The sequence below is a fragment of the Chamaea fasciata genome, unplaced genomic scaffold (assembly GCF_029207755.1).
Source record: "Chamaea fasciata isolate MVZ Bird 193981 ecotype frontalis unplaced genomic scaffold, bChaFas1.0.hap1 SCAF_2, whole genome shotgun sequence".
Taxonomy (NCBI): Eukaryota; Metazoa; Chordata; class Aves; order Passeriformes; family Sylviidae; genus Chamaea; species Chamaea fasciata.
The window spans coordinates 20309957-20336810 of record NW_027094087.1 but is presented as its reverse complement, the minus strand read 5'-3'; the positions used below and the strand labels follow the sequence as shown (position 1 = coordinate 20336810).

General features: G+C 37.8%; 1 protein-coding gene across 1 annotated transcript in view; it reads right to left on the bottom strand.

The window, feature by feature from the left end:
- The window catches only part of ABI3BP (ABI family member 3 binding protein), a 176271-nt gene that overhangs the window by 4148 nt on the left and 145269 nt on the right, over positions 1-26854 (bottom strand). Inside the window, exons 48-56 of the mRNA XM_066175185.1 lie at positions 25599-25694; positions 22453-22563; positions 19657-19740; positions 18162-18230; positions 17267-17479; positions 15702-15813; positions 5770-5849; positions 4275-4304; positions 3132-3293 (exon numbers count right to left, since the gene is read on the bottom strand). Of these exons, the coding sequence (XP_066031282.1) occupies positions 3132-3293; positions 4275-4304; positions 5770-5849; positions 15702-15813; positions 17267-17479; positions 18162-18230; positions 19657-19740; positions 22453-22563; positions 25599-25694 (957 nt within the window). The remainder of the gene's footprint in view (positions 1-3131; positions 3294-4274; positions 4305-5769; positions 5850-15701; positions 15814-17266; positions 17480-18161; positions 18231-19656; positions 19741-22452; positions 22564-25598; positions 25695-26854) is intronic.

Below are 26854 nucleotides of genomic sequence, written 5' to 3'. Positions count from 1 at the left end.
AAATTCAGTTCAGAAGATGGAGGAGAGCACGCTACGTTCTCTTTCCAAATGTGGGATGGAAACCTTTGGTAGATAAACTTACAATTCGTTCTAAGCTTCTTTCCCAACACTTAGTTCTCAGTGTGTTCAGACTTTGGTTGAGATGTTTAAAGGAAAGGTGAGAGCACTTAGAAAAAGGCTCAGAATGCAGGTGTAAGCTAGGCAGAAAGTCCAGTCACTCGTTAGATACTGGGTGTCCTGGAGCCTTGAAACTGTGCCAGTCTGGCCATTTGAGAGTTAGTGGGGTGGGTTATAATACTGCTCCCAAAGAGCAATTAATAAAAGAGCAGCCTACCAATAAACTCCAATGTTTGTGTGATCTGAGAAATACTTTGCCAAAATTTCTCACCTCCAGTTGATAGCCTCTGTGCATGCGGCTCTTCTCTAGCTTTACAAAATTATTTATTGCTATCTAGCTTTGGCTGCAGACATGTTTTTTTCCGTAGGAGAACTGGTCAGAGGGGGTTCCTCTCAGCAATTTTTTGCTCTGAAATTAAGAACAGTCAGGCTGCCTAAAAATGCCTCTTTTTTTTTTTTTTTCTTTTTTTTTTTTTTCTTTTTTTTTTCTTTTTTTTTTTTTTTTTTTTCCCCACTGCTGTTGAAGGTCACACATAGAATTAATGTTTTTCCTTCCCTCAATAAATACTTATTTTTAGGTGGCCTGCTTTTCTGGAATGCCTACAGTGACTGCTCTGGAGGACTGTTAAATGAGGTCAGCAGTAGATGCTGGTTTATAAAACAGTCCTGGCATATGCAATGGAGATCCGTTTTTCTTCACAAGAAAAAAAATAAGCCAGATATTTTAATGGCTAACACCAGAACAGTAACCTCCAGATACACACATACTCTTCTGGCCCACAGCTTAATCTATGCATAACTCAAACAATTGGTTTTCATAAATTAGCAGGATTCTCAGTGACTATTACATTCTGACTGCCCAATTATTTCCATAATAAAAAAAACACACTTAAAACTATTTAGCTAACAACTGGTTTTCTGGTTTGGGGATAGCAATTCTAGCACAAAGTAATTTTTTTCCCCCCCAGTGTTCCCTTGTGGGTGGCCTTTCAATCCTGCATGCAAACTTTGTTTTATACATTATAAATTCCACAGCAGTAGAAGAATAAATTCATGTTAAAAACCAGCATGCAACGATAGAGTTGTTGCCTGCCTCATACGACAGCGTTGGGACAATGCACCCAAGCTTCGCGGCAATCGCACTGCTTCAACAGCAAAGCTTTGGATGGTTTTTCAGCGCCCAGTGGAATTCGGAGCTGAGCGCAGCCCGGCACACACGCTCCAGCTGGCCGGTGCTTGCAGGGACATTTCCGCTGGCCCCGGGGGCACGGCCAGCCGAGGTGGCCGTGAAACACATCAGAGCAGCGCTTGCCTTCCAGCGGGAAAACTTCTCACCCGCACACAGAGGCCTCACTCAGCGAACGGGGGAAAAGCAGCTTTCCTTCTACATCAATATTTCACTTCTTTTAAATATTGTGACAACTGGTCAGCACTGGTGGTAACAATTCAAGTGCAGGAACCAGGCTTAGCAAGTATAATGAATACAGTGTGTCTACCTCATCTTTTTTCCAGTGAGGTTAAACCACCACCCTTCCAGCAAGAACAAAAACAATCTAATGAAAATAGGAAAATGGGCTCCTGATATTAAACTTGTCTTTTCAGATTGGAGTAGCTTTCACTGCAGTGTTAATTCACTTGATTTAGGGCTGAAGTCTAGTCCTGCTAGATTAGCACAGCTATTTCCTCTGCTGGCTGGTTTTGGGATACATCATGCCTCATTGCCAGTGCTTGTCATTTGATCACAGATGGTTAGTACAGCAACAGCTGAATGAATGATACATCTGTTCAAAACATTCTCTTTTATTCACACAATTGCTAAGATATTATTTACATAGAGTGTATTGTTCCTACTATTAGTGGTGAGGCTTTCCTTCCTTGTCTGCTCATCAGAGAACAGTGCTGGATGTTATATTATATAATCTTAAAATTATAGCATTGTGGGCTGCCCTGCACTCCCCTGCTCTTTTCATTCCATGTTTCTTCCAAAGAGCCCAGAGCCCTGCTCCTGTGAGGTGCTGAGCTCAGAGATGGGGCAACTTTAGGTTATGAAAGTGGATTCTTCTGCCTTCTCTCCCAGCTAATTCAATGTGATGTGTTGAACACACTTGCCTGACCTGCACTCAAAAGGCATTTCCCAGACATCTTTGTGCTCAAATGCCATGCTAATGCAATCACAGAGCTGTCTGTGATAAGAGATCCCACACAGAAGAGAGCCAGGAGCTTGGGATGCATTATAAGAAGCTAACGTATTTCTTAATGTAGCAGATATAGCTTCCACAAGCTGCATGAGACACAAAGATCTCCAATCAACTAACTGAAAAACACTTCTCACAGGCTGTTTCCTAAGCATGTGTCACCTGATTCAGGTCTTAAACACATCACACTTAATTTGCCTTAAAACACCAAACAAAACTTGAGACAGTAAGGCCAGGAAGTTTCCCTAAGCAATAAAATGTAATATGAGGAAAACAAAAAGGTGGGGGGAAAAGATCATAAACAAAAATGGGGAATGTGAAAACAAAACAAAAAATTTCAAAGCAGGTGAATAAAACCTGTTGACTAAAGTCATGTATTTATAAGCCTCCCAGTAGTGAAGTAACCAGATGTTTACCGAAAGGGATGGGAATGACAGGTGTAATCCTGGTCTAAAATGAGGTCCTGATCCTCTAATAAATAAGTATTCCAGGTTACCCTTTAAATACCAATTTGGCTGTTCTACAATATATGCCATTCACTCTGATCTTTATCAATTTTCTGCATAATCCCCAGTATATGATCAGGTACTTAAAATCAGATGATCAACAGAGAGGTTCCTCTGTAGTCTGAAAGTTCAGTATCAAACATATCAATTACTGAGAACAAGCAGATTACTATTTTCGATTAATCTGTGGACTAAATTAAACAAATCTGATCACATTTCAGGAGAACTCATCTTATTAAACCTCTTATTTAGGGTACCATAATATCTTTCAGGGATATATAATGTGGACAGCACTGATTTGAATGTTTCTTACCTGTAAGTGAATCACTGAGGTATATCTTGTATCTCAAAGAATTGCACAGCTGCACACCTACAAACTTCTTATACCAAGTCCTCTTTACATATTGTTTGCCTTTGCATTCTGAATATGTGTCTGAATTGAATGGGATTTCAGTCCAGATAGCATCTTTTCCCACTGTAGGAGAGGAAAAAAGAGGCTGAAGTATGATGCCGCCTACAAAATTACACACAACAAATACATTTGAATAACTAGAATTAGAAACCTTGATGAAGCAGAATGTACCATGACACCTGCGTTTTGAACATGAGAAATATTTCAGGGAAGCCCCAAAGTATGCAGATACAGTTGATGCTGTGAACTCCTCCTGCTGTCCTCTGGTGCAGGTTTGGAATAGGTTCATTCTAGGACCTTGTTAGGGGGATAAGGTTTGTACTGAAAAAACTCATTTATGAAGTGTGGGATACAGTTACCATTCTTCAGTGCATTCAAGCCAAGACAATCAACTTGTAGCAAACTGTGATCTAACAAAAATACATGTAAAAATGAAGTGCCATTAATTATGCGGAGAAAAATGGTGCCACAGTGTTTGTCAGAGTGAAAGTGATGTCTATTACAAATACAAAAGGCAGCCCTATTTCCTTGAATGATCTCAGCTTTTCTTCAAAAGCTCAGTCCACCTTCCATCAAGGACAACAAGTGTCTTGTAAGAGGCCTAAAGCAGAGCTAGATCAAGCCTTCTGAAGCAGAAAATTTTCCTAAAACACAAAGACAGATAAATAGAATCCTCCAAGCTGTGCTCTGTTAACTCACTTAAAAAGTGTGGAGTAGCTTATTCATTTTGCAGAGCTTTCTTTGCTCTAATGACAAGGTTGAGAAAATATGAAGCTGTCCTTGGCTCATTTGTGGACATTGGTGTGAAGCCATCCCAGCTGCCATGGGAGCTCCACATCACATTGATTGCCTTATGCTCAGGTAAACAAGCAGCCTTGCATTAATTGCTCAGCAGGGGCATGGGTGGAAGGAGTGAAATTGTGTGTGAATGCTGTTTGATTCTGTAACTCATCCAGCTAGTGCAGCAGAGCCACCTTCCTCGTAAAATTCTGCTATCTCATTTCTGAAAATACTGCTGATCAGATTAATATATAAAACACTTACTTGAAATTGGCTCACTCACTCTTGGGTCCGCTGGGGGAAGAAAACAAACATTCAGTCAGACACTGTAAAATGAACGTTCCCAATAATTCGATGGAAAAGCATTGGTAAGTGATTTTTTACAGCTGACGTAAGCTGTAATTTGTGAAACGGAGAGAGTTTTGGAAGCAAAGTTAACTTTTGTATTAAATTAAATTAGAAGAAATATATTTCTTATGTGAAACTCCAGTATCAATGAACTTTTAATAATTCTACTTATGGGACAACACCAGCCAAGCAGAGTTCTAGTAAAAACAAGAGTTAAAACCTATAACCAGCAAAACCCAATTGTACTGTGTCTTATTAAAATTTCAATTTCAAAACCTAAATAATAAAAAGGGCACATCTGTAATACTTGCCATAAAAAACTTGGCTTTGAAAGCCCAAATGTGAGAAATGGATGTGTGCAATTAAGAAAAAAACAAAACTGGGTGCTTAATTTGTCCAAACTAAATAGGAGACAGAACATAAGCCTCGTCATTCATGAAAACTGCACTTGGCGCAAATATTTTTTTCACTTTTAACAATCTAGGATTACAAAGAGTGTATTCAGAGTTTTTAAATATGTGTGGCACAGTCTGCACTCCTCCTTGAGTAATATTTTGCTCAGCCAAAACTCTCATCCATCAGTGAGAGCACTAGCTGAGGACTACTAAATTATTACACCTGGCTCAAAACACAGATTGAGAAAGACCTTTTAAAAAGGCTAAATCCATTTTGTGTTTTATGTGGTCTTTCAGTACTACCAAGCAATAAACACTTCTGCACAAAAGACGGTATCTTGCTTGCCTAAAGTCAACAAGTCAGCTGTATTTAACCTTGAGGGGAGCAAGAATAGGGAAAGTAAAACCGCTCTGATTCTCACCTCTGAGTCAGACAGAACTTGACTTGGGAGCCAACCAATGGCCAAAACATGCTTGTATATACCTCTTTAACAGTTTCAGTGGAGAGTAAACAGGATGGAAGAGGACCTACTGGGACACTGACTTTTCACAACGGCTCTTTCTCAATCCTTATTTCAGCCAAACAACATCACTGTTTAGAGCAGCCTTACCGATCAGGTAGCAAAAGCACCTATGAACACACCAGCCCAAAAAACTCCCTAATGTTCCCCATCCAAAAGCTGTTAATGAGTTGGATAGATGCAAAAAGGTCAGGAACATAAATCTTAAATGACTGAGCCCTCTCTAATGATGAAGTCATTCTCTTTGCAATGATTACCAGACAAACCCTCTGTGCTCCTGTGTTTTTTCTCTCACTGTCTGTCCATCTGACATCCTCACTCAACACAGTTCTGATCCCAGGCTGACTTTCCAGGCACGGTGGTAAAAAGCCAATCAGGAGACAGTAAAGAGCAAGACTGACTGCACAAAATGAAGTGAGAGAGCTGTTCATGCAACCCACAAACATGGGTACTAAAGCCGCTGTAAATGATGGTTTGATTCTTGGAAGTTCTTACCTGATTCAGTACTGAATGACACAACATTGCTACTTGGGCCTTCACCAAGGGGGTTCCTAGGTTTCACGTGGAATTCATAACTGGGGAATAAAAATAGAAGAGATGAAAATTTTGCAAACTAAGCATTCTTGAATATTCTGGAGCAAGCAAGCAGCACACACATTGGTGCCACTCCCCTTCTGGAGAAGAACAAAAGAGCCCAATTTCTTGCGACAAAACCGCTGAGACATTTTGGTCCTAACTGTGTACACAAATTGAATTGAACACAAAATTAACCAGTCCTTTTGATAATTCTTTGCACATGTTATAGCAATATTTGATTTAATTCACCACTGACTTTTCTGTCTTGTCTCACCCAGCAGTTTCAGCTCTGGCAAAGGGACCAAGTTCAGATAAGGTCTGAAGCAACCTAATAAACAGAGACTGAGTAAAGGACATTGCTATTTATTTGTACTTTTTGCTTTCTTAAGAACACAAACCTCCAATTCAATGCCTGTCAGGCCCACCAAGAGTGACAGACAGGACCAGTAGCAAAACACAGGACAAGTCTTCCAGGACAGGAGCTCAGCCAAGGCAAAGATCCAATTGCATGAATATATGTTAAAGAGTAAGTATATGAAGCAATGACAAGACACTGTGCAGTCTCTTTTGAATGTGTTTTTACTGATGTGGCAGAACACCAGCCTGTGCTGTAGTTATCTCATGATCCCTTTTCATCACCTTCTTGGGAACCAAACACAGTGCTGTGAAAACAGAACACGACTGAAGAAAAAAATCCAAACCAGCCTCCTCCTCTTAAGCCTCCCCCACCTCTGAGTTCTTGATTAACAGTGGAAGTGCCACGTACAGAGGGATATCTCCCATGCTCTGAGCACAACCATGAGCACAACACATGCCCTCTCACAATACAAAGCATCTCTTCATCAGTGACAGGGAGCCACAGGACACCAGTCAAAGGGACTGTAGGCCTGGAAAATGGGCCTCAAACTAGAGGCACTTTTGGTCTAAACACAGAAAAAATGGGAGTCCCAGAAGTGGGCAACTAAACATTCAGCTCTTGACTCGAGCAAGATCATTTACCAATGATAACTTTGGTAGCTCCTGACTAACACAGTACTGTAACATATTGCTGGAATCACTTCCAAACAGCAATTTTCTAAAGAAAGAAAACCCCATCCACACTCTGCACAGTCGGAAATTTGTAAACTCCATTTGCAATTCCCCAAAAGAATAATTCAATCCAAACTTTGGATTACCTCTCAGTCCTCCTTGGCTCCTGCAAAACCTGAGCTAATTAACCTCAGTGGAGTATTCATGCAGTACCAAGCAACTGCTTTCCATCCACTGTACCTCTAAAACAATATTTAACTTTAAAATTGCTTACTTCAGCAATTGCCTTTATTTCAAGGTTTTCTTTTCTTTTTGAGGGAAATATTTATGTAGACTGGTATTGTGGAAATTCATGGATATTGCTAAGAGAAACAGCTTGTTTTGAGCTGAAAAAAATCTATCTGGAGAAATCTTGACATTTACTTAAACAAGCTGAAAGAGCATTTAGAACTACCCATATTACCCCACAGTAGGAGGGAGACAGTAACTAAATAATCAGTTTAAGAAATTTATAAATTTTCATTATCAACTTCAAATTGCTTAAACAAAGACGTGCTTTTAAAAACAGGACCCGAGTAGTTAGTATTCATATTGGCCATGTGGTCCAGTAACTTTTCTGGTCAAGAAGCATTCTTATCTGGTAGGAAAGGTCATAATATAGAGAACTGTAGCAAAGCAGTTGGAGATTCTTCCTGAAGAATCACTGAAGCATAATCAAAGACTTCCTAATATGTTGGGGATCTTAAAGCAATAGCTAGATGATACATTTTTAAAAATGTAGGAATTAATCCACACGTAGAGTTAAAAGACTGCAAAGAAGTTTTCCTGCTTCTTTCACAGGAGGAACACCTTATCCTAAAGCTATTATTGGAATTGTGATCATCAAGATGGAATGTTCTGTTGCTTTATGGGCAATTCATGGTTTGATCTCATGGGTGATAATAATCTGTTTTTCTCCCTTTGTATATGTATTTTGCTGATTTTTGAACAAATATGTTGTTCTTAATAGCTGATATGCCCTACTTTGGGCTGCATTAGGCAACATTCTTCATAGGAATCAGTCCTGCTCCCAAAAATCTTTAGTCTATGAACTTGGACTCATCAGTTCTCTAATTCCAAAAAGACAAAAACAAAAACTGAAGGTTATTTTCCAAGAACTGTTTTTCAAATTGTGGTTTAGAGATCACTAGGTTCTCTGCAAAACCAAACCACAGCTTGGAAAACTAGGGCAAAATTTAAATAAAGAACTAAAATCTACAGATAGAGATTTCAGCTTATGTAAACGTACAAAGAAACTTGGAGGAAAGGAAAATAATAAAGAAATGTCAAAAGTTTAACTCAGTCAATAAGTGAACCCACATATTAATAAAGTTAAAAGGAAATTTTTAATAACTAAAATACATGCAATTCTACAGTTCTGTGGTATGTGTTTTTACAAGCATCACAGGCTCCTTACCTCTGCCAATTTCAATCCTAAAACAATACCAGTGACTTCTACAGTACAAAAATAACAAACAACCACCTTTGGAGATGAAGAGAATTAGCAAGTTGACAGAACATTGAAGAGGAGAGAAAGGAAATGTTGGACTGGGATCACAATATGACAGTTTTACTGTACTTATACTGTAATTTCAAAGCTATGCTGCGGCTGTTTCAATAGAAGACAATCTAGTCTTCCTTTTTGTGTGTCAGGTGAAAGATCTGAAAAATACAAATAAAATGGTGAAAAAAGGGAACCATCTGCACTGTTATGCACTCCTGTAGGAACCACAAGGAAGGGGAAAAATGCTTAGAGCTTCAAGAAGAATGTATGGCAAAATTAATAAAGGGGAGTAGGAAAGCTACAGAATGATTATCCCATGTCTGCTGCTTAGTTAGACTTACCTAACGAGAAATTTGAGTCTATATTCCATCTTTATGTGGAATAATATACCAAAATATATATCTGCCTGCCTAATATACCACAAACTCTACTATTCTATGTAAGCAGTAATCTAATGCATCACACCTTTAACATCTATAAGATTGCTATCCTGCAAGTTTTTGGAGACCAGGCCTTCCAAATCCTCCCAAACTGTGTAAGACAGTAAAAGTCCTTGTGCAGATTAAACAGACTTGACTTACAGTAATTACTACTTGGAGTGTATTTTTCCACCACAGGAAATCGCTATACCACATGGAACTCTGGCAGATACAGCTGCTCCTGCATTTTTCAAATCATGCAAAAAGGAGAATCTTGAAGATTGCAGAAGTGAAAATAGGTGAAGAGAGATTTTCACCATAATAGGAGAACTGGGGCAGCTGAGTACTGTCCTGGGACTCCAGGTCTATTGCTGGGGAGATGCTGGTGTTGTATGGCAATTGTGCAGGGCTCTGTGCACAGAGCTCCTCTGTCTCTGCAGAGTGTGCTTGGACGACAGTGTGACCAGGAAAGAAAGAGAAAGAAAGAGAAAGAGAGCAAGAAAGTGAGAGAGAATGAAGGCAAGAAAGTGAGAGAGAAAGAGAAAGAGAGAGAAAGAGAGAGAGAGAGAGAGAAAGAGAGAACAAAGTGCTATGTTTGTTTGAGTAATCTTTCTCCTAGCAAAGTTGGAAGAAGGGCTAAGAGAAATGGGAAATGCTTATCCATGAACCCTGATATCAACAGCAATTCAGTACAATACCTGTTTGTTTTTTAATAAAACAAATGGAAACCTCCAGCATTTTTCTGCCACTTTCTGAATTTTGCTGCATTGAAGCTTTCCTTGTAGTTCCTACCCCTTGACCCTTGCTATTAACAAAAGCTAAACTCTATGCATTGATAGAGGTTTTCTTGGGTTTTTCCTTGTATGTGATTAGAACATTTGGGTGCTAACTACAATACAAACCAATATTAGATAAAGGAGATTACAGCCTTGGGACGCAATCTAACCCAAAAATTCCAACAGAAACCACCCAAAACATTATCAAAAAGGAGAAGAATATATTTGAAATTACCAAAATAATTAATGGGGAAGCAGATCAGTACCTAATGGGAAGTTACACAAAATTGTGAGATGCAAGCATCACAGGCTTTTTGTTTCTTATTAATACTGTTTTTCTACACCAGTAGGCTGGTGGGACACATCTTCCAACTGCTACTCAAACTTCCCCAGATCTATTTGGAATAAGCCTTAACATTTTTCTTTACTATCTTCCAATTACTGCCATTACAAACATGCATGAGAACAGTTTTCAGTAGTCTTCAGGCTCTTTTTTGAAGGCTTGTATAGAAATTTGGGCTATAAAACTTCCTGGACACTATGGTGTGTGCTATGGGCTTCACTGCCCTTAAACAAACCACCAGAATGAAGGAGAAAATTTACACTGACTAAAAAAGAAAAGGTTCCAAGATAGGGCAGGGATACAGAAAGAAGTACTACATATTTTGGCAGAGAAACCAGCAGAAATAACAAAAAATCTCATTGGAAAAAATACCCAAACAACATCTGCATTTAATATTTTAGGCTAGGAAAGTCCACGAAAAAACTCCAGGTCAGTGAAACCAATTTTTTTTCCAAGGAGAATAGGCAGAAGAACACCATTATTACTACCTAAGAGATGGAAATAAGACAGACAACAAAAATCATAGTAAGTCGATTTCTCTCTCAGGTCTCTCCATGTTTATTGCAAACAAGCAGCTCAAGGAAAAAAAAAAACTGAAAATTGTGGATAATAACTTTATCTTGACTCACATATGGGAGATCTTGCTTGACTATTAACATAGGATACATTACTGAATTCACTATCTTATGAAGTGATGTTTTAATGTAAAACAAGGAAAGAGCAGAGTCCTGGGTAGGCCAGTGGTACTCCCACTGGGAGTCCCAATGTGAGCAGCCTTTTAAGGAAACTCAGAAACAGGAGACCTGTATAAAAAACTTAGATGGAATAAGTGCAGGTCTCATTCCTCAAATGGCTGCTTGGAAGTTAGACTGTAGAAACTTTGACCAAAACGATCAGTCTTGCAGTTTGACTCTTTTCCAAGTGGAATAAACACTGCGTTTCTCACTATAAGAATCACAGAATTTCCATGTGGAGGATGAAAAATTGTTAGTTCATACTAGTGCATTTGTTTCTCTCATTTTTCTTTGCAAAGATAGAAATGACATTTGCATTAACACACTAAGCCACCTCAGCCTGCATTAAAGAAACTGGAGGAAATTGATATCAACAAGACCAGTGATTGCCCCTAAGGTCCAATCTTACAATAATATATGTTGTAAGACACCTATGAAGGTGACCTGGTCTGGGCCCCTTCTCTTGACAGGGCTGACTTAGCTGCTTTGAGCTCAGGGTTCATCAAGTACAGTAGTGACAGACACTCACTCTCTGATCAACAGAGTAAAAACTGAGTAGCTCACTACTCTGTTCAGACCAATCAGAAGAAAGAAGAATAAATGAAATTTGGTTGTTACAATCTTTTCACTAACAGAAGAATAAAGATGGCAAAACCTGAAATTTTGTTGTATGCTTTAGTGTGATACTGAACAGGGCACTGAGTGAAATGTGACCTGGACCACCTCTAAAGTTCTTGGAAATAATCTAAAGGGTGACAAAAGCTAACTACAGTACAAAGTCATAATCAACACTGTGTATATGTTACCATTAGATCACAGAAGCACATCTATAGGAGAAATGTTTAAGCAGAAGACATTCTTAAAACAAGAGGAAGTTTTCTCCAGGCACCAGTTATATCCAATTAACTATCTGTATAAGGAAGATGTAGATCATTGCCTAGCTCACATAGCATAGCAACACATCATAACATATGCTTTGAGGTATTTCAGGTAAAGGTTACAATCAGAAGCAAATCTGATGGAATGAAACAGAATTCTAGAGTCAAACCAAACAGCAGCTTACTGCCAGCAAAAGTACCAATTTCAAGAACTCTGGCCAACCAAATAATGGATATTAATATTTGAACTTTCCAGGTTATTTAAACAATCAGAAATCTTCTAAGATTTGAAATCCTGCAATCACCATATTTGACAATTCTCTAGGTGAAAAAGAGGATAAAATATTTGTCCTATAAGGAAAAATCCTTTAAATCAATGTGTAGTTGTCAACTGTGAGGCATGCCTTACTTTGGGAAAATGGCATGAATATGATATGTCTTTCCTCGGGCAAAAAACATATGGATCTCAATATTCCAATGAAATCATATTGTACAGGAGCCCCTAAAATATTTTTTAAGAAAAAACCCCAAACAATCAGTTGCATTAGAAAGGAGCTGACTGTGCCCCACATTTATTTAAAGGGTCTATGTCCTCACATCCTCACAGTCAGAAGTTTTTCAAGTCTCTGCTTTACTTTCATCTCAGAGTATCAGACTTGCCAGTCAAGTCACCAGGAACACATAAAGCTGGCATATTTAAGACAGAAAGACAACAAACTTCCATAATACATACAACATGACCTGTTTAAAAGTCACCTTCACAAGTTGTGGCATGCCTATGAAAGTCCATTTTTATTTCCATCTCCATATTATCATGGTATAAATCTGCTAAAATCAAACACTGGATAACTGTACTAAAAGTTGAAACTTTTTTCAGCCAGTGCATTTTTTCTGGATCTAGTAATTTTTCAGACAGCTAAAAGGACACACAGAATACCACACAACAATCCCCATCTAATTTAAGTTCTGTGTTTGTACTTACTGACAGCTGCAGTTGCACATGCAATTTTTGATGAGTGACTGTAATTGTTGCCTCCCTAACACTGTCCAAACTCCTGAAATATTTAAAGTCTGGCCATTAGCTCCTAATCTTTAAAAGCTGCCTGCTCAAAAAGCCAGCTCAAAGGAAGAAGGATGTCTGCCTTGCTGCAGAGCTTCCCAGAGGTGTAGCAGCATGACCTATTTGAAGAATGCAAAAGAGTAAAGCAAACAAACAGCATGATCTGGCGCCCAGGTTTTCCCTGCTGCTTGTTCTGCCTCCTTCACACTGGAAAGTTGTTTGTCTTGCTTCCCTCCTGCTGGTTGTGGGCAATTAATTCTTTAGCTTCTGGGCCAGGCACTACCATATCCTACCTGAAGTATCTCAGTGGGACACTAGACCTTGGCCAATGTGACTGCAGACCATCTCTGCCAGGTACAGCTTCTCAAGAGAGTACATCTGCACGTCTGCAGGCTTGAACTGTCTTGAACTGTTGCTACAGGGTCTTTCTGGTTTAAACTTACCCATGATGGCTGAGGTAACAGATTCACAAACATTTTTATGTCTTTTTGGGAAGTCTTTGTTTAGGTCTGTCTGCTTTAGATCTGTCCTGGACTGCCTCTAGCTCTGAATGCATTGGACCTTCAGATTAACATAGGGGGTTCACACAAGCCTCACTTCAGGAAAGCTGGAAAAAAAAGGGTCACTAATCCAGCTTGTCAGTTTCTCCAAAGTGTTCCCAGTCCGAGAGATTCTTCACAGTTAATCCACTTTCTGCTGCTGAGCATCTCTCTCTCCGTATATTGCTGGTACTTTTGCAAATGCTGATCAGTTGCAGGAGGGATTTCTATTTCTTTTCCAAGTTTCTTTTCCAGCTCTACCTCCTCTACAGCTCTTCTCTTTAAGGCTAGTTATGGAAAAATTCCCTTCCCAGTCTTAAGTATTACTTGATGAATTTTTAAACATTTCAGAGACTCTGTTAATTAATATTGAGCTGTGTTTAATTATTGCTCTTCCTCCCACTTGCAGTTTTATCCACAAGTCCATTTCTTTCATCTAATGAGCAGCTCCTGATGGACAAGCGACTTTTATTACAGACATGTGATGTCTCTTGGCAGAGCAGATACTGTCTACATGATGCCAGCTGTCTTAACCACTTTCTTGTTTTCCCTGAATGTAGTGTGCCAGCAAGCCTGGATTTAAGTGGTAACAGTAACTTGTGCTTCTGCCAAAGCTCTCAAGGTGCCCTCAAAATCAGGAAACACACATTTTGCTTGGAATGGGAGTGGTATTGAACAGAGCCACCCTGAGAACTTTACATCCTTAAATCTGGTGAGACTTGAGGGAAATGCACCACTGCAATTTATATCAAAGGTTTTCAATTTTGGGCAATGGCCCTCTGGATCCAGAAGGGCTTTCACTGTCTTTCCTTTTTGAGGCTGAGGTTGGTGAATGGTAGCTGCTCCCTCCTCAGGAAAAGTTATCACTTTATATCTTAAGTCAATCTCCACCAGTCACTCCTGATTAGGAAATCATCTAGCACCTTGTAAAAAAATGCACACTTCAAAAGACAGCTGTACTCCATGCTCTTTGGTTTGCTCTTGCCTGCCAAAATCTGAAAGTCTTCTCACAGGTTTGACAGAATCGTTGCTAATTAAGGTTAAAAACCATCTTATCTGCTTCTGCATAGCTCCTGACTTCATTATGACCTTTCCAATGGTTCTAGCTGGATCTGTCTGTCTCCATCTTGCCTCCTTTCTCAGCAAACAGCAGTCTTATAACCTTTTCTTTTATGAACATGTGGACACTGCTCCCAGCAGCAAGGGATTTTCTTTGCTTCAGTGTCCTTCTACACTTAACCAAATCCATTCCATCTCTGCCACCATATAAGACATGAAGAGTTTGAGTGTGGAATGAAAGAGAATCTGCTTAATAACACAGAGCTCTTTTCAAAGACACAACGGTATTATTTCAAAACAGACCTGAAATGAAAACACAAACAGCACAATCCGACAACTTTAGCAGCACCTACTCCCCTTCTTAGTCACTACGCCAGAAATACATTGCTTTGCTCTTTCTTATAAACCTTATTGGCTGATCAAGAAAAGCAATGTTTGGTGCCCAAGTTATGTATTGCTAACATATCCTAATTGCCTCTTAACATGACAGAACAACATAGTTCATGGTTCACTCTCTCACAAGCCACATGCCTTCAGGAAATAGCACAGGCATTCTTGAAGTGAAACACAGGATTTCTAGCCCCTCTTGTGAGCCCATCTTTTGAACTATGTCAAATAAACTCTTTTGGGATATCATAATTTTCCCATGCATTTTGTTTTTGAAATTCTCTTCCCTTGCCCCCCACTTTGTGCAATAGGTTTTCATTCCTTCTCCAACTCCTAAGAGTAGCTGGTAACAACAGGAGTTGAACCAGCACCTCAGATTACACCACACATTCCCTAAAAATAAACATTCAACATGGGCTCTATGCAGAATTTTGGGCTGTGTTCCAATTCATAGATGATAATAATAGAAAAGGGTGCTTTATCTAAAACAGAAAGATCCATTCACTAAAGCCAAATGGATGGTCTCACAGGAAAAATGCCAAGTGACACTCATTAACTTTCCTGATGCAATTAGTAAACAATGTAACAAAAGACAAGGGGTTTTCCTCTCTGCTCTGGATTTTACCATAAAAAGAAGAATACTTTTTAATGAGATTTGATATTTAAAGATAGATCATGCTTATTTGAACTAGTTGCATGAGAGGCACAGCATCAACTGGAATTCACTTAATCATTTTTAATTTGCCAGCTCTTTTAAGACACTGAAAGAAAATGATATGTTCAGGACAAATGTGTTTTTCCTCTCGATGGTAATTTTCCTACTTTCGACAGGTAGCCTTTCTGATACAACAGGTCACTTCTGCAGATTCCCCAGGCCACAAATACTCTTGGAAATTTCCTAAAGGTTCCCCATGTTTTATCTGTTAGCTTACAAGAAAACTAAACCAAACCATACAATTTTTTCTATCAAAGCAGGAATAAAACCGATAGGGTCTTACTTCAATAGATATTTCTATTTGATGTGGCAGACAGGTGACAGTCTAAATTAGTTTGATTAACTTATAAAATTGTATTATTGAACTACCTTGTGTCTGGTTTTAGGTTTTCCACAGTAGAATGGGTTTGATTTGTAGTGATAATTGATTTCTCCTTTTCACCATCACCTCCTCCATTTTCAGTTGACACAACCTCATACTCTGGAAAATTACAGTACAGAAAAATTAGATCAAGTGACATCTCTTACTTGAGCTTCTTAAATACAACCAGATAGTGAATGAGTATGCAATTTTACAGGAATTCAATCTTTCTGCCTTTTGCCAACCAGAAATAAATTAATGATTTGGACTTTTTAATTCATTCAAGTTGGAAAAGAAAATGCAGGAAATGAATGAGTATGCAAATATATGCATGCATACACAGGCACACACCAAGAACTACTGGGTCTATCCAGTGCCTGCTTGTTACTCAGTGCACAAGGCAACAAACTGCCCTACATTTCTGCGGCAACACAAATGAGCAAAGCATGAGCAAAACGGTCTTGGTTCCTGACACTTGCAGTTTTTATGAAAACAAGGAGGTGAGTGTGATCACTGTTTTGGTTGTTATTTGTCAGACCTTTCCATTATGTTTTGGTTTTGGGCATACCCAATGAAACCCCTTGCACATAGTTAAAGTCAAGCAAAGCAACCATTCAAAAACCAAAATGATGCAACAAATGTTGTTTTCTGTTTTCACCTTTCTATCCGAAACAGTGCATTTATTAAAAAAAAAGAGATGTGATGCCTGAATAAGATGATTGGAAAAACATGCATAAACTACAAAAATAGAAAGAGATGACAGCAAAACTGGTTTAAGCCTGTCTAAACAAGTAATGTCATACTGGTGCCAATATGAAGCAATCACTGTTTTCAGAAAACAGGATTCAATGTCTTCTCTTGAATTCAGAACTGATTTTGATGAGTCATTAACTGAGTTGTTAGCTAACTTCAATGTTCAATTTTTGTCAACTAGTGTTGAGATACACAAAAAGATGAAAGAATTAAGAATGGCCATCTTGCATATTTACCTGTGTGCTGAATCCTGCATCACTCACATGCATTTATTCTCAATATAAACCCCTTTGGAAATTAAAAAACCTCAGACTCTTTTAACAGAGAGGGCGTGTTGATCCTCTTACTGAGGGTACTGCAAGTATTATGCTGGCAAAGTTCTGCTGACTTCCGAGATGGATGTAAGCTTTGACTGTGTCTCACCCACTGTGAAGCAGCATCCTCAGGTCAAGAAAGATGCCCACATTATGTGTGTGCACCTATATAAACAGCTGTAGTGTTGGAGCTTCTTGTCTAGGTCTTACCAGATCCTGCACAGAGAGGAGCCAGAAAATTGGAGAAGATATGGAGTAATACTTCTTAAGTATCTTTTTGTGTCATCATTGACACCAATGATCTTTCTTGTGCAAGTCTTTTTATAATCTAGTAGCGTTTTCTTATCCACACTGGAGCTGACAGTAGCACACGCACACAAAAAAGCACTGGGCTCCTTTAATCCCTGGTGATTAAAGTACTTTTAAATGGCAAAAATCTACTGTGAAAGTAAATTAAGATGGAAATACTGTATGATCACACAATGGAGGAAAGAAATCAAACCAACCAGTAACAGTGTCATTGTCTGGTTTTTCCCAATCCAATATGACAAAGGATGGGCAGCCCTCCACAGTCACCACTGTGAGGTTGGTTGGAGGATTTTGTGGAGGACGAGTGGGTTCTTCCTTGCTGCCAACTTCTTCTTGAGGAAAATGTTCAAGGGAGCTTGTGATGGAGCAAGGCACATCATCATCTTTCTTCATGTACTTGACATGGGGGGCTAAGAACAATAGGAAAGAGCTGTAGTAGAGTGTTTTTACAAAATGGCAGTGCCATTTCACCTGCTGCACAACATCCATCCCAGGACACCAAGCAAAAGTCTGCACAAGTGAAACACAAAGCTTTCAGAATAAACCCCATGGATTCAATATTAAACTGCTTGTTGTTATTTTTGTTTGATTGTTTTGGATTTTTTATGGTTTTGTGGGTTTTTTGTATGTTTATTTTTAAAATTTTACTTATTGCTGTTTGACCTGGAATCTGTGCTGCCTTCCCCCTCTTCCCACTGGCATCACTTATGAAATGATATTCTGAAGGTATTAGCAGGTGATACACATTGTTTGAAAGAATTAAAATCTGTCACAAAATAGAAAAAATCAAGTTTATTTCTTCTATAGTAAAATGAGACTATAATTCTACTTGCAGCTTTTGAGAGGTATGCTAATACAAAGACATCACATACACCTTGTTTCACCAGAAGGATCTTTAGTCCAGAAAGTAAAAGTAAAATTCTGTCAAGAAAATGCCTGTTTGTACTACAGCTCTTTCATCTGCCACTGAAGTGACGGAGAACCAAATAAAATTTTGGCCTCCGAATAACCAAATAAGATAATTTGATGCAAGATAGCTCAGACTTAATTTGCTCCCTGAAATAAAAAATATCATCGCTATGAATATCCTACCTTGGTACCTTGGTTTTCCTGAAGAATCTGTTTCTGACGTGGGACTTGAGCTGAAGACAGTTGCATCAACTGTAGAAAGCACAGTTATAATTTGCCATAAATACAAGTTTTCAGTGTTAGAACTGCAGCATTTCACAGTTCCTTTGGCATTTTAAATCATTTTAAGAATAGCTAAATGGTAGACATTTGCTGCCAGATCTGTCTCTTCATTTTAGGTACTCCATTTTTTTGTGATGCTGTGTAAACCCTGTACTTACCTGCTAGTACAGATAGCCATAATCAAAATGACAGATTTCATGACTGCTGCCGGATTCAGTTCATGCAATATATGTAAAAAACTTTTTAGACCATTGCCCTGGGTTTGCTTTAATAGAATTTTTTGTAAGGAAGAAAAAAGCCAGACACAGAAAAAGGATCTTTTTGCACTGTGCTGGCTGTTTAGCTTGGAGCTTTTTCGATGTTCCTGGGATATATAGAACTATTACACTGGCAAAGTAACTTCTCTAAAAATAACAAGGAAATAAAATATTCTGTCTTCGGAGAGTACAACTTCCACAAAATTTGAAGGAAATTGAAAGCAAATACACTGGTGAAGAGAAATGTGCTAAAGCAGTCAGGATTCATGATTCAATGTTGTATTAATTAGCCACTACACTGAATGTGACGCAAATACTACAATAGACCGCAGCATATAAAACACAATACCTTCTCAACAAGCATTTATAAATAAATCTAGCATCCATATTACTTTACTGAGCACTGAGGGTCACAGTGAGTCCATGATCATTGCAGGGAGACAAGAATTTAAGTATTACTATAAATCCAAGAAAATTAGAAGCAGCATCATTCATAACAATATACCAAGAACTGCACATTTGGACTCAAAAATTCTAAGCACATCCTCCTCCAAACGCACTACTGTATGCCACCTTGAAAAGACCTAGCTCTGAATTTGTAATCAACTCCCCCTTTTATAAAGGGCAAATTACCCACTGGCCACTATGATTGCACTACTACATTTTTTTTCTTTTTAAATGGTGGCAGTTTGATCAAACATAGGAGGATATCACATCTATGATGAGCACTATTAGTCACTGACAAATAATATTTTGAATTTATGTCCTGGGAAAATCAAAATGTCCAGGAAAAAAAGGGCCTTATCTACTCTTTGCACAACTTTATTTTTCAACACTATTCAACACTGAATAGTGTTGAAAGCCTACTAAGCATTTACAGATTTCTAGGTAGATGGAAGCCCTGTCATGTTCTCAGTTACCAAGATGTGTAAGAGAAGGGAGCTAGATCTCAGTCAAATCAGAAAAGTCACAAAGTGGCATAAAAGATATTAGAATCACCCCAGACAGACTACTTATGTTAAATATACAATGCATCAAAAAAGTTTAGGAAAGGGAAGCAGAACAAAAATGGAAATCTCAATATTAATTTAAAAAAAAAGGAAGAAAGAAGAAACCAGAACTGTTTGTAATATGCTCACCATAATACTCTGGAGTTGCAAAAGCTGTTGGCGTCTTATATAACGTTCCTGTCCTCACAGGTGGTGTTGGTCCAGCAGGCTTAGCTATAGTGACAGATTAAGGGACTTGTAGCAACAAGACATCCAGCATTTCAAGGAGTCAAACACCTTTCTGATTTTCTAGGAGAACTCAGTTTTGTAACAATTGCTTCATGCAACAAGTATTTTCATTTAAATCACAGTAATCCCTCAGCTGGATTTAGGAAAGTTCTGAACTGTGCTAGTTGTGACCTGATCCTGAAACCCAGTAAGAAAATTCTTTGCTGCTTTGAGATTGTCTTGGAGGACTTTAGTCAGCTAGAATACTACCTGGTTTAATGCACAGAACCATTCTACACAGACTAGTAAAAGGATGAAAAATGTCCAGCACTGATATTGCTGTTCCTTAAAGAAAGAGTACGTTTATTCCTGAGTTGCAAGACACAATAGCTGAAGTCAGCAACTGAAACTTGGATTCTTCCCTCAAATATAGGTAAGATTAATTTCTGTTCTTAATACAGCACATACATGAGCAAGGGTGCTGCTGGAACATTCATAGTGATAAACACCAAGTCCTTAACTGTGGTCTGCATTTAGAGTTTAACCACAGAACACTACTGGAGCTTTCACTAAATGAAATTAAGATACACTTCAAATGAAAGAAAGGAAATGCAGTCAAGTCCAGCATTTTCAACATTTATAGCACTGTATCACTCAAGAAGAAAAGTTTTCTTGCTGAACTCATTTCTGTAGTAGGTTCCATAAGTCTGAACAGAAACTAACTGATAGAGGCAATATTGTCACCTATAATTAAACAGCTACTTTAAAAAGTGTTTTAGATTATGTGACATTGCTTTTATTCTTCAGCTGTTACCACCTAATATAGAAAACAGGTTTCTAAGAGGCAAACAATCCATGGTAAAGGTCTTGATTTCTTGCATAATAGCTGTAAAAGACAAGAATTAAATTCATAAAACATGCAGATACCATGATATGACAGTGACATCTCAACCCTGAAGAGTCAAGGACTATATAATGTAGTTACCTCCCCAACATATATGATAGAAAACATGGCAGCTGAAGGCAGAATTCTGGTGGGACAAGTTTAAGACAACAAAAATCCCTACTTTCCACTGATTTTTTTTAATAAAGTGGAAAACTGAAAGATTCTCACTAGAGTTCAGTTTCACAAAGTTTCTGGAACTCTCATTTCCATTTTTTTTCCCATTCAGGAGACTTTTAATGTCTGCATAGAAACCTTTCCATAATATCCACTGGATGAGTTAGAAAGATGCGAGTAAGGAATTAATCGCAGCGTTAACGAGAAAGATGACAGAATTCTGACCGGGAAAATCCAAGAAGAACATTGAGGCAAATTTTTTCCTGTTAGTACAGTGGAACTGGCTCTCCAGGGAACCAGAAGAAACAAAGTCACAATGTTTAAAACTAAGCTGGATAAAACACTAGGAAATACAGAAGAAAGAAAATCTACTGTCTCCACAAGGAAGAACCAGATCATTTGACCAATTTATTCCATCTTGAAAGCCTAGGAAGGTATGGTAAATGTTGACTACCACATGGCCTGGCCTCCACTGTAAGGAAAAAGTTTGAAATTTCAAAACACTGGTAAATCAATTAGACATTTAGTGGAGAAAATTAGTATAGACCCCAATACAAGCAAAACAAATATATCAGGTTTAAGACTGATTGACGTCTTCTGTTTTCTTGGAACTATTACTAAAGGAACACCACCTATCACCAACAAGTACAGACACAGTATTTCAGTTTTGGCTCTGCTGATGAATAAATATATAGGTTGTCTCGTCCAGCTTGGAGATTCTTGCTAATCATCTGCCACACAAAATACTGAAGTATAATTTAGGTCTTTAGTACCTTAGTAGCACACAAAGTCCCAAATGAAATAAACAAAAAAACCCAAAAAACAAATCACAATAGGAAATCCAGTAGAGGTGTATATTCATATATAGCTGTATATTCTTATATATAAAGACATTTGTATTTCCAAGGAAATACACAGATCAATATGAAGAGGAAATAAGCTGTCATGATATTAAGCTGAAGGACATGATAGTTTCTGACTACGTGGAATAATGTTAGCCTAAGGATTCTTACATAGAATCCATTGACAAAACATCCATGTGGATACTGAATACCAGATTTAGGATAAACTTTAAAAAAAGTAGGAAAGGTGAAAGTTTCTATGTACTCTTAAATCAATATTGAGAAGCCAGAATACTTTAGCACAACGATCAAGCTAAACTCTGCACATGAAACAACTCCACTTGCTCTACCTCCCGGTGCAGTTAGTTGTCTGGGTAACTATTAGCTCATTTTTTGCAGTGGTTAATGGATGTACCATATATATGTGAGGAATTCTGTAACAAATAACCAGCTAGGACTATGCATTGAGGCACATTAGTCAATATCTCCCATCCAACATGCACGTTAAATAGCAAAAAAATTGTACTAGTAGACATGAAATATTCTTAAGGTTGATATTCTTAAAGGATGACTTGGAGTGTGCTATTTCACATTCAGCTCCCTTACTAGGCGGGATTTTGATACAACTAGGTTAGGGGAAAAAAAAGAAACAGGGATTTTTTTAAGACAAAAGACACAAGGCCTGTATGTTCCAAAAAACTAGTTTCTACAGACATCACAGATCAAAGAACCCCATACCATAGAATTCTCCTATACCCTGCTAGCCAGTATTATCTCACACACAATAAAATATTTATGCGGAAAAGGCTGAAATACCTGGGCTCCCTGGTTTACCAGTCACGGTGTTAGGAGGCAGAGGTTTTCTTCTCATTTGTGTAGGCCGGGCAGGAGGTATAGGAGGGCGCTGAGGGCCAGGTGATGGAGTCACTGAATGACATTACAAGGCACCATATTAATTATTTAACCTCAAATTCCATAAATCAGAAACTCACTAGAAGTTATATTCTGACTTCTCAAGCAATGTTTCATGTCTGATTTAATATCAAAAGTGGAGAGGTGAGATTAGGAGCTGATCTGTGTCGTATTTTCAGCCTTAAATTCTCTGATAACTGTGTGCCATGAAGTTTTAAACAACGTTTACACTGAAAAAACGTAGCTTCTTTGGGATTTTGTACAAAAGTTTCAGCGATTCACTTTGTGTAGTTACTCATTTTCATCAACAGTAATTTTTTGGCGTTCTAATGGATACATCTTCACACAACAAACATCACCTCAACGTGCTAGAAAACATCTTCAGTATCCTACTCACAAAATTTCTGACCTCTTGTACTTTCTGACTAATACAACTGGCCACCCTCTCCTTGAAGCAAAAGATGTAAGAAATGAAATTATCATTAGGAATACTTTATTCTATGCCATTCAAAACTGAAAAAGTTACTGTCACCTCATACACTGACATGACTAAAGACAATTATTGTTGTAGAAATTTCTGAAGCATCCAAATTGGTTATTTCAGTGTGCAGCTCCAGACAGTAGCCATTAAATTTATCTGATAATGTCCTTTGACAGTGAAGTCTAAAAGGAAAACCTAAGCCCCTTAATTCATACTTACAAATCATTTTACTGTATTTTCCAGACAATTATGAAGGATTTTATTATGCAAAGGAAAGGCAAAGGAAAAGATTTTTGTTCCACTAGTCACCTTTGCCCTTCTTTCCTTAAGAAAATCCAAGAGATATGTGCAACACATTTACGTAACAAAAGCCTTTTTATACCTAAAAGGAGAAAATCCTCAAGAGTAATATAATTCTTATAAGGCTGCCAATGTCAACAACTATGCAAGCTGCCTGATACTGAATTACTGGCTCCATAAGCTAGCTCAGGTCCTATGTATCAGACCTTAGTTTTACCCTATAAATAGAGAGGTTGTGGGCGAGAAGGGAGCAGATCCAAAGATCATTTAGGAGAGCTTTTTTGGAAATACTCACAATATACAAAAAGGAATATCTCCATCTCTCTCTCTCTTCCCTTTTCCTTTCTGGACTCTTGTAGTCACTTTTAAAATGCTTTTATTTTTTTTAAATCCCTCAGATCAAGACAGAAAATAATGCTCTATCTAATTTAGGAGGATGCAGTGGTTTGGAAAATACCATTTGTTGGTTTCATAGTCATTCTTAATCTCCAGATGGAGATGAAAAGAAATATGCTTAAGGCCCAAAAAAGTATAATGAAATTTTGTATGTATGTCATCATACCCTAGATATTACTATATGGTAGTATTCATCATTACTTTTCCCCCCACCCGTAATTAGAGAAGGGATTGTCCAAGATATTTATGAAGTAAAAATGTGCAAGTATTGACTTGCCAGTGGTTTCTATCTTATCTTCTGAACAGCACAACTACAACAGTTACAGGCAAACTAAAATATTGCATTCAGTGTACTGGGTCACAATTAAATCCACTGTACTGTACTCTGGAAAAAAAAGAATTCCTACTTTTCCCTTCTGCTACTTCCCACAATGATTTGGCTGCTGGCACTGTTCAAGGCTAGGTTGGATGGGGCTTGGAGCAACCTGGTCTGGTGGAAGGTGTCCCTCCCAAGGCAGGTGGGGTGGAATTGTTTGATCTTTAAAGGTTCCTTCTTACTCAAACCATTCTATGATTCCATGAATTTTAATATACATAATAAAGCCTCATGAAGAGAGCTGCAGTTATACAAGAAAGCTATGAAACAGTAGTAGCTAATTTCACAACCATACCCAACTGCCTTTTATGACTACAGTTCAAGGTATTGGTTTACCCCTCAAAGCTCTAAAAGCTTAACTTTAGACAACAAATGTCATAAAATGAGTAAAAGTTGGTCTTAATGACCTTTCAAATCTATGTGCATAAAAACCCCTCAAGTTTCTGCAAATCACAAGCTGGATTTACTTTAGGAAACAACACTGTCTGACATTCAGTAACAAAAAGGGCAGAGTACCATCCTTGTTTTCATTTTGCCTTCAGCTGCTACAAATAGAACACCACACTAGTCGGCTTAATCTTTGCAAAGGACTGTGGTCAGACTGAATAAACTTAAAAATTATAAAAAAACAGAAGCTGGACATCAAGATAGGCTCATCTTTGTAAAGGTAAATTAGGTGCAAGAGAAATTCAACAGGGACTAGGAATAAACAGCTGTTTATAAAATAGTGTTTTAAAATCCAGTAACACGTTCTCAAATGAGAAGCTACCTAAAAAGACCATCTGCAGCTGAGTAGTAAATCCAAGAATAAAACATAAAAGATTTCATTTTCAGTCAGTTTCCATGTCAGAAAAAAACCCACAGCAATGCAAATTCCATGCTTGGTTATGCTCATGAAACAGAAATTCTTTACACATCAGAGTATTTACCTGTTGTATGAATGTTTCAGATAAAATATTTTGATTGTTTTGAAAATATGATTGCAAGACTTGCCAGAAGAGTAAACCTTAAAAGACTTGTATTACACATATAAAAAAGCCTGCAACCTGATTTAATCCACATCATTATTTTCCTTCAAGCCTGATGTTCTAATTTTCCAAACAATTCCAATATTCAATGAAACTTCCTCATGCATGGGACTACAGTTGGTTATGATTTTACCTTATTCAGCTTTGCTATGTGGAAACTATTAGCATGAAAAAAATCAGTGCTTACTGATTTTGTGGCTGTTAGATCATAAGGATACAACTCTGGTGGGGAAAATTTCTACCATATGTAGTTGCTAAGTGTATGTAAGTGACTAAGTAGTGGCTACAAACTATTCTTATTTTTATCTCTTTTTAGTAGCATCCTGAAGCCATAAGAATGTGTATTGATGAGGATCATTAAGAATTATTTTTTGTTCTCAGTGGACGTGCTTTGTGTGCAGAAAAGACAATGCTTTTATTTTTAATAACAACTGTTAAAAATTGCTTTATCTACTTCTATTAACCTTACCAGAAATTGGCTTTTGCCAGGTGTCAACGTATTCTGGAGGTTTTTTGACATCCATGTCAATTGGTCTGGCAGTAGCCTCAGGTGTATAAAGGCCATCTGTGAAAAAAAGGAAATGAAATAAGTATCTACAGTGTGGACCAAGTCATGGAATACTTGTATATTGAATGTGTTCAAACTCAAGCTGACATGATGTGCAAAACCAACATGTATGGCCCTTTTATGTTTTTACTGATAATTTAGTGATATCCATTATCTTCTTATTCGGGTAAGTAGAAAGTGATCCCATTCTATCAAGTCTCCAGTTTAATTTCAAACATCCCTCAAGTATAGCGTATTTGGAGATAGAAAATCATTAAGATGAAGAGGTAAGAGATGAGTTAAACCAAGATTATATGTGGAAAAATGAGTAGAGAGAATGTTCTAGTTTTTCAGTGTAAAGAATAAAATGTCCATTGATTCTTGCAAAGGGCAAAGTTGTCCTTCTCCCCATAATAAGATCACTGGTCATCCTCTATATTAAATGATTAGAGCAATTCTGGACCACATATATTCACCATATTTGGAGTACAGGAGACAAAGTATACACAACATCCAGTTTGTATATAAGAGCAAGTCCTACTTAAAAGTTATATAAACACATTTTTAAAAAAGTAAGTGGCATTAAGAGATCAACACAACTCCTGGTACAGAACAACTGTTTCTCATGCTGGTATTTATAGAACAGCCACAATGTTAAATTAATATGCTTTCTCTACACAAACAAGTAAGTATATTTGCTTTATATAGACTGTATATATAGTAAAGCAAAAAGATGCATTGCAAGTTCATCATGTTTGTGGGGAAATCCCGCCCCCCCGCACCCTTGTTCATGATGTAAGACACAATCCCCTAAAATTTTTTATAGTAAAAAAAAATATCAATATTACTGTAATTATCAAATTCCAACCCTGTTCCAACATGATCTAATCACTTCAGCTAAAGATTTCATAGATTTATAATCTGGTTCTCATTTTGTTTTGATATTTCACTAGTATTTTAATGGTGTGAAGCAGATACTTTTTCAATTCCTTTACTGTTTGACCATTCTTGTTGCACGTTCCTTACAAATCCACAGCCTGTACATGATAAATCATTTACTGAAGATTTCAGTGATGGGACTTGCAGTAAGCTGGGAACAGGATGCAGATGACCTGATCCCTGTGTCTAAAATATCTGAACATATCACATGGTTTTATATAACTGCAATTTGTCTTCAG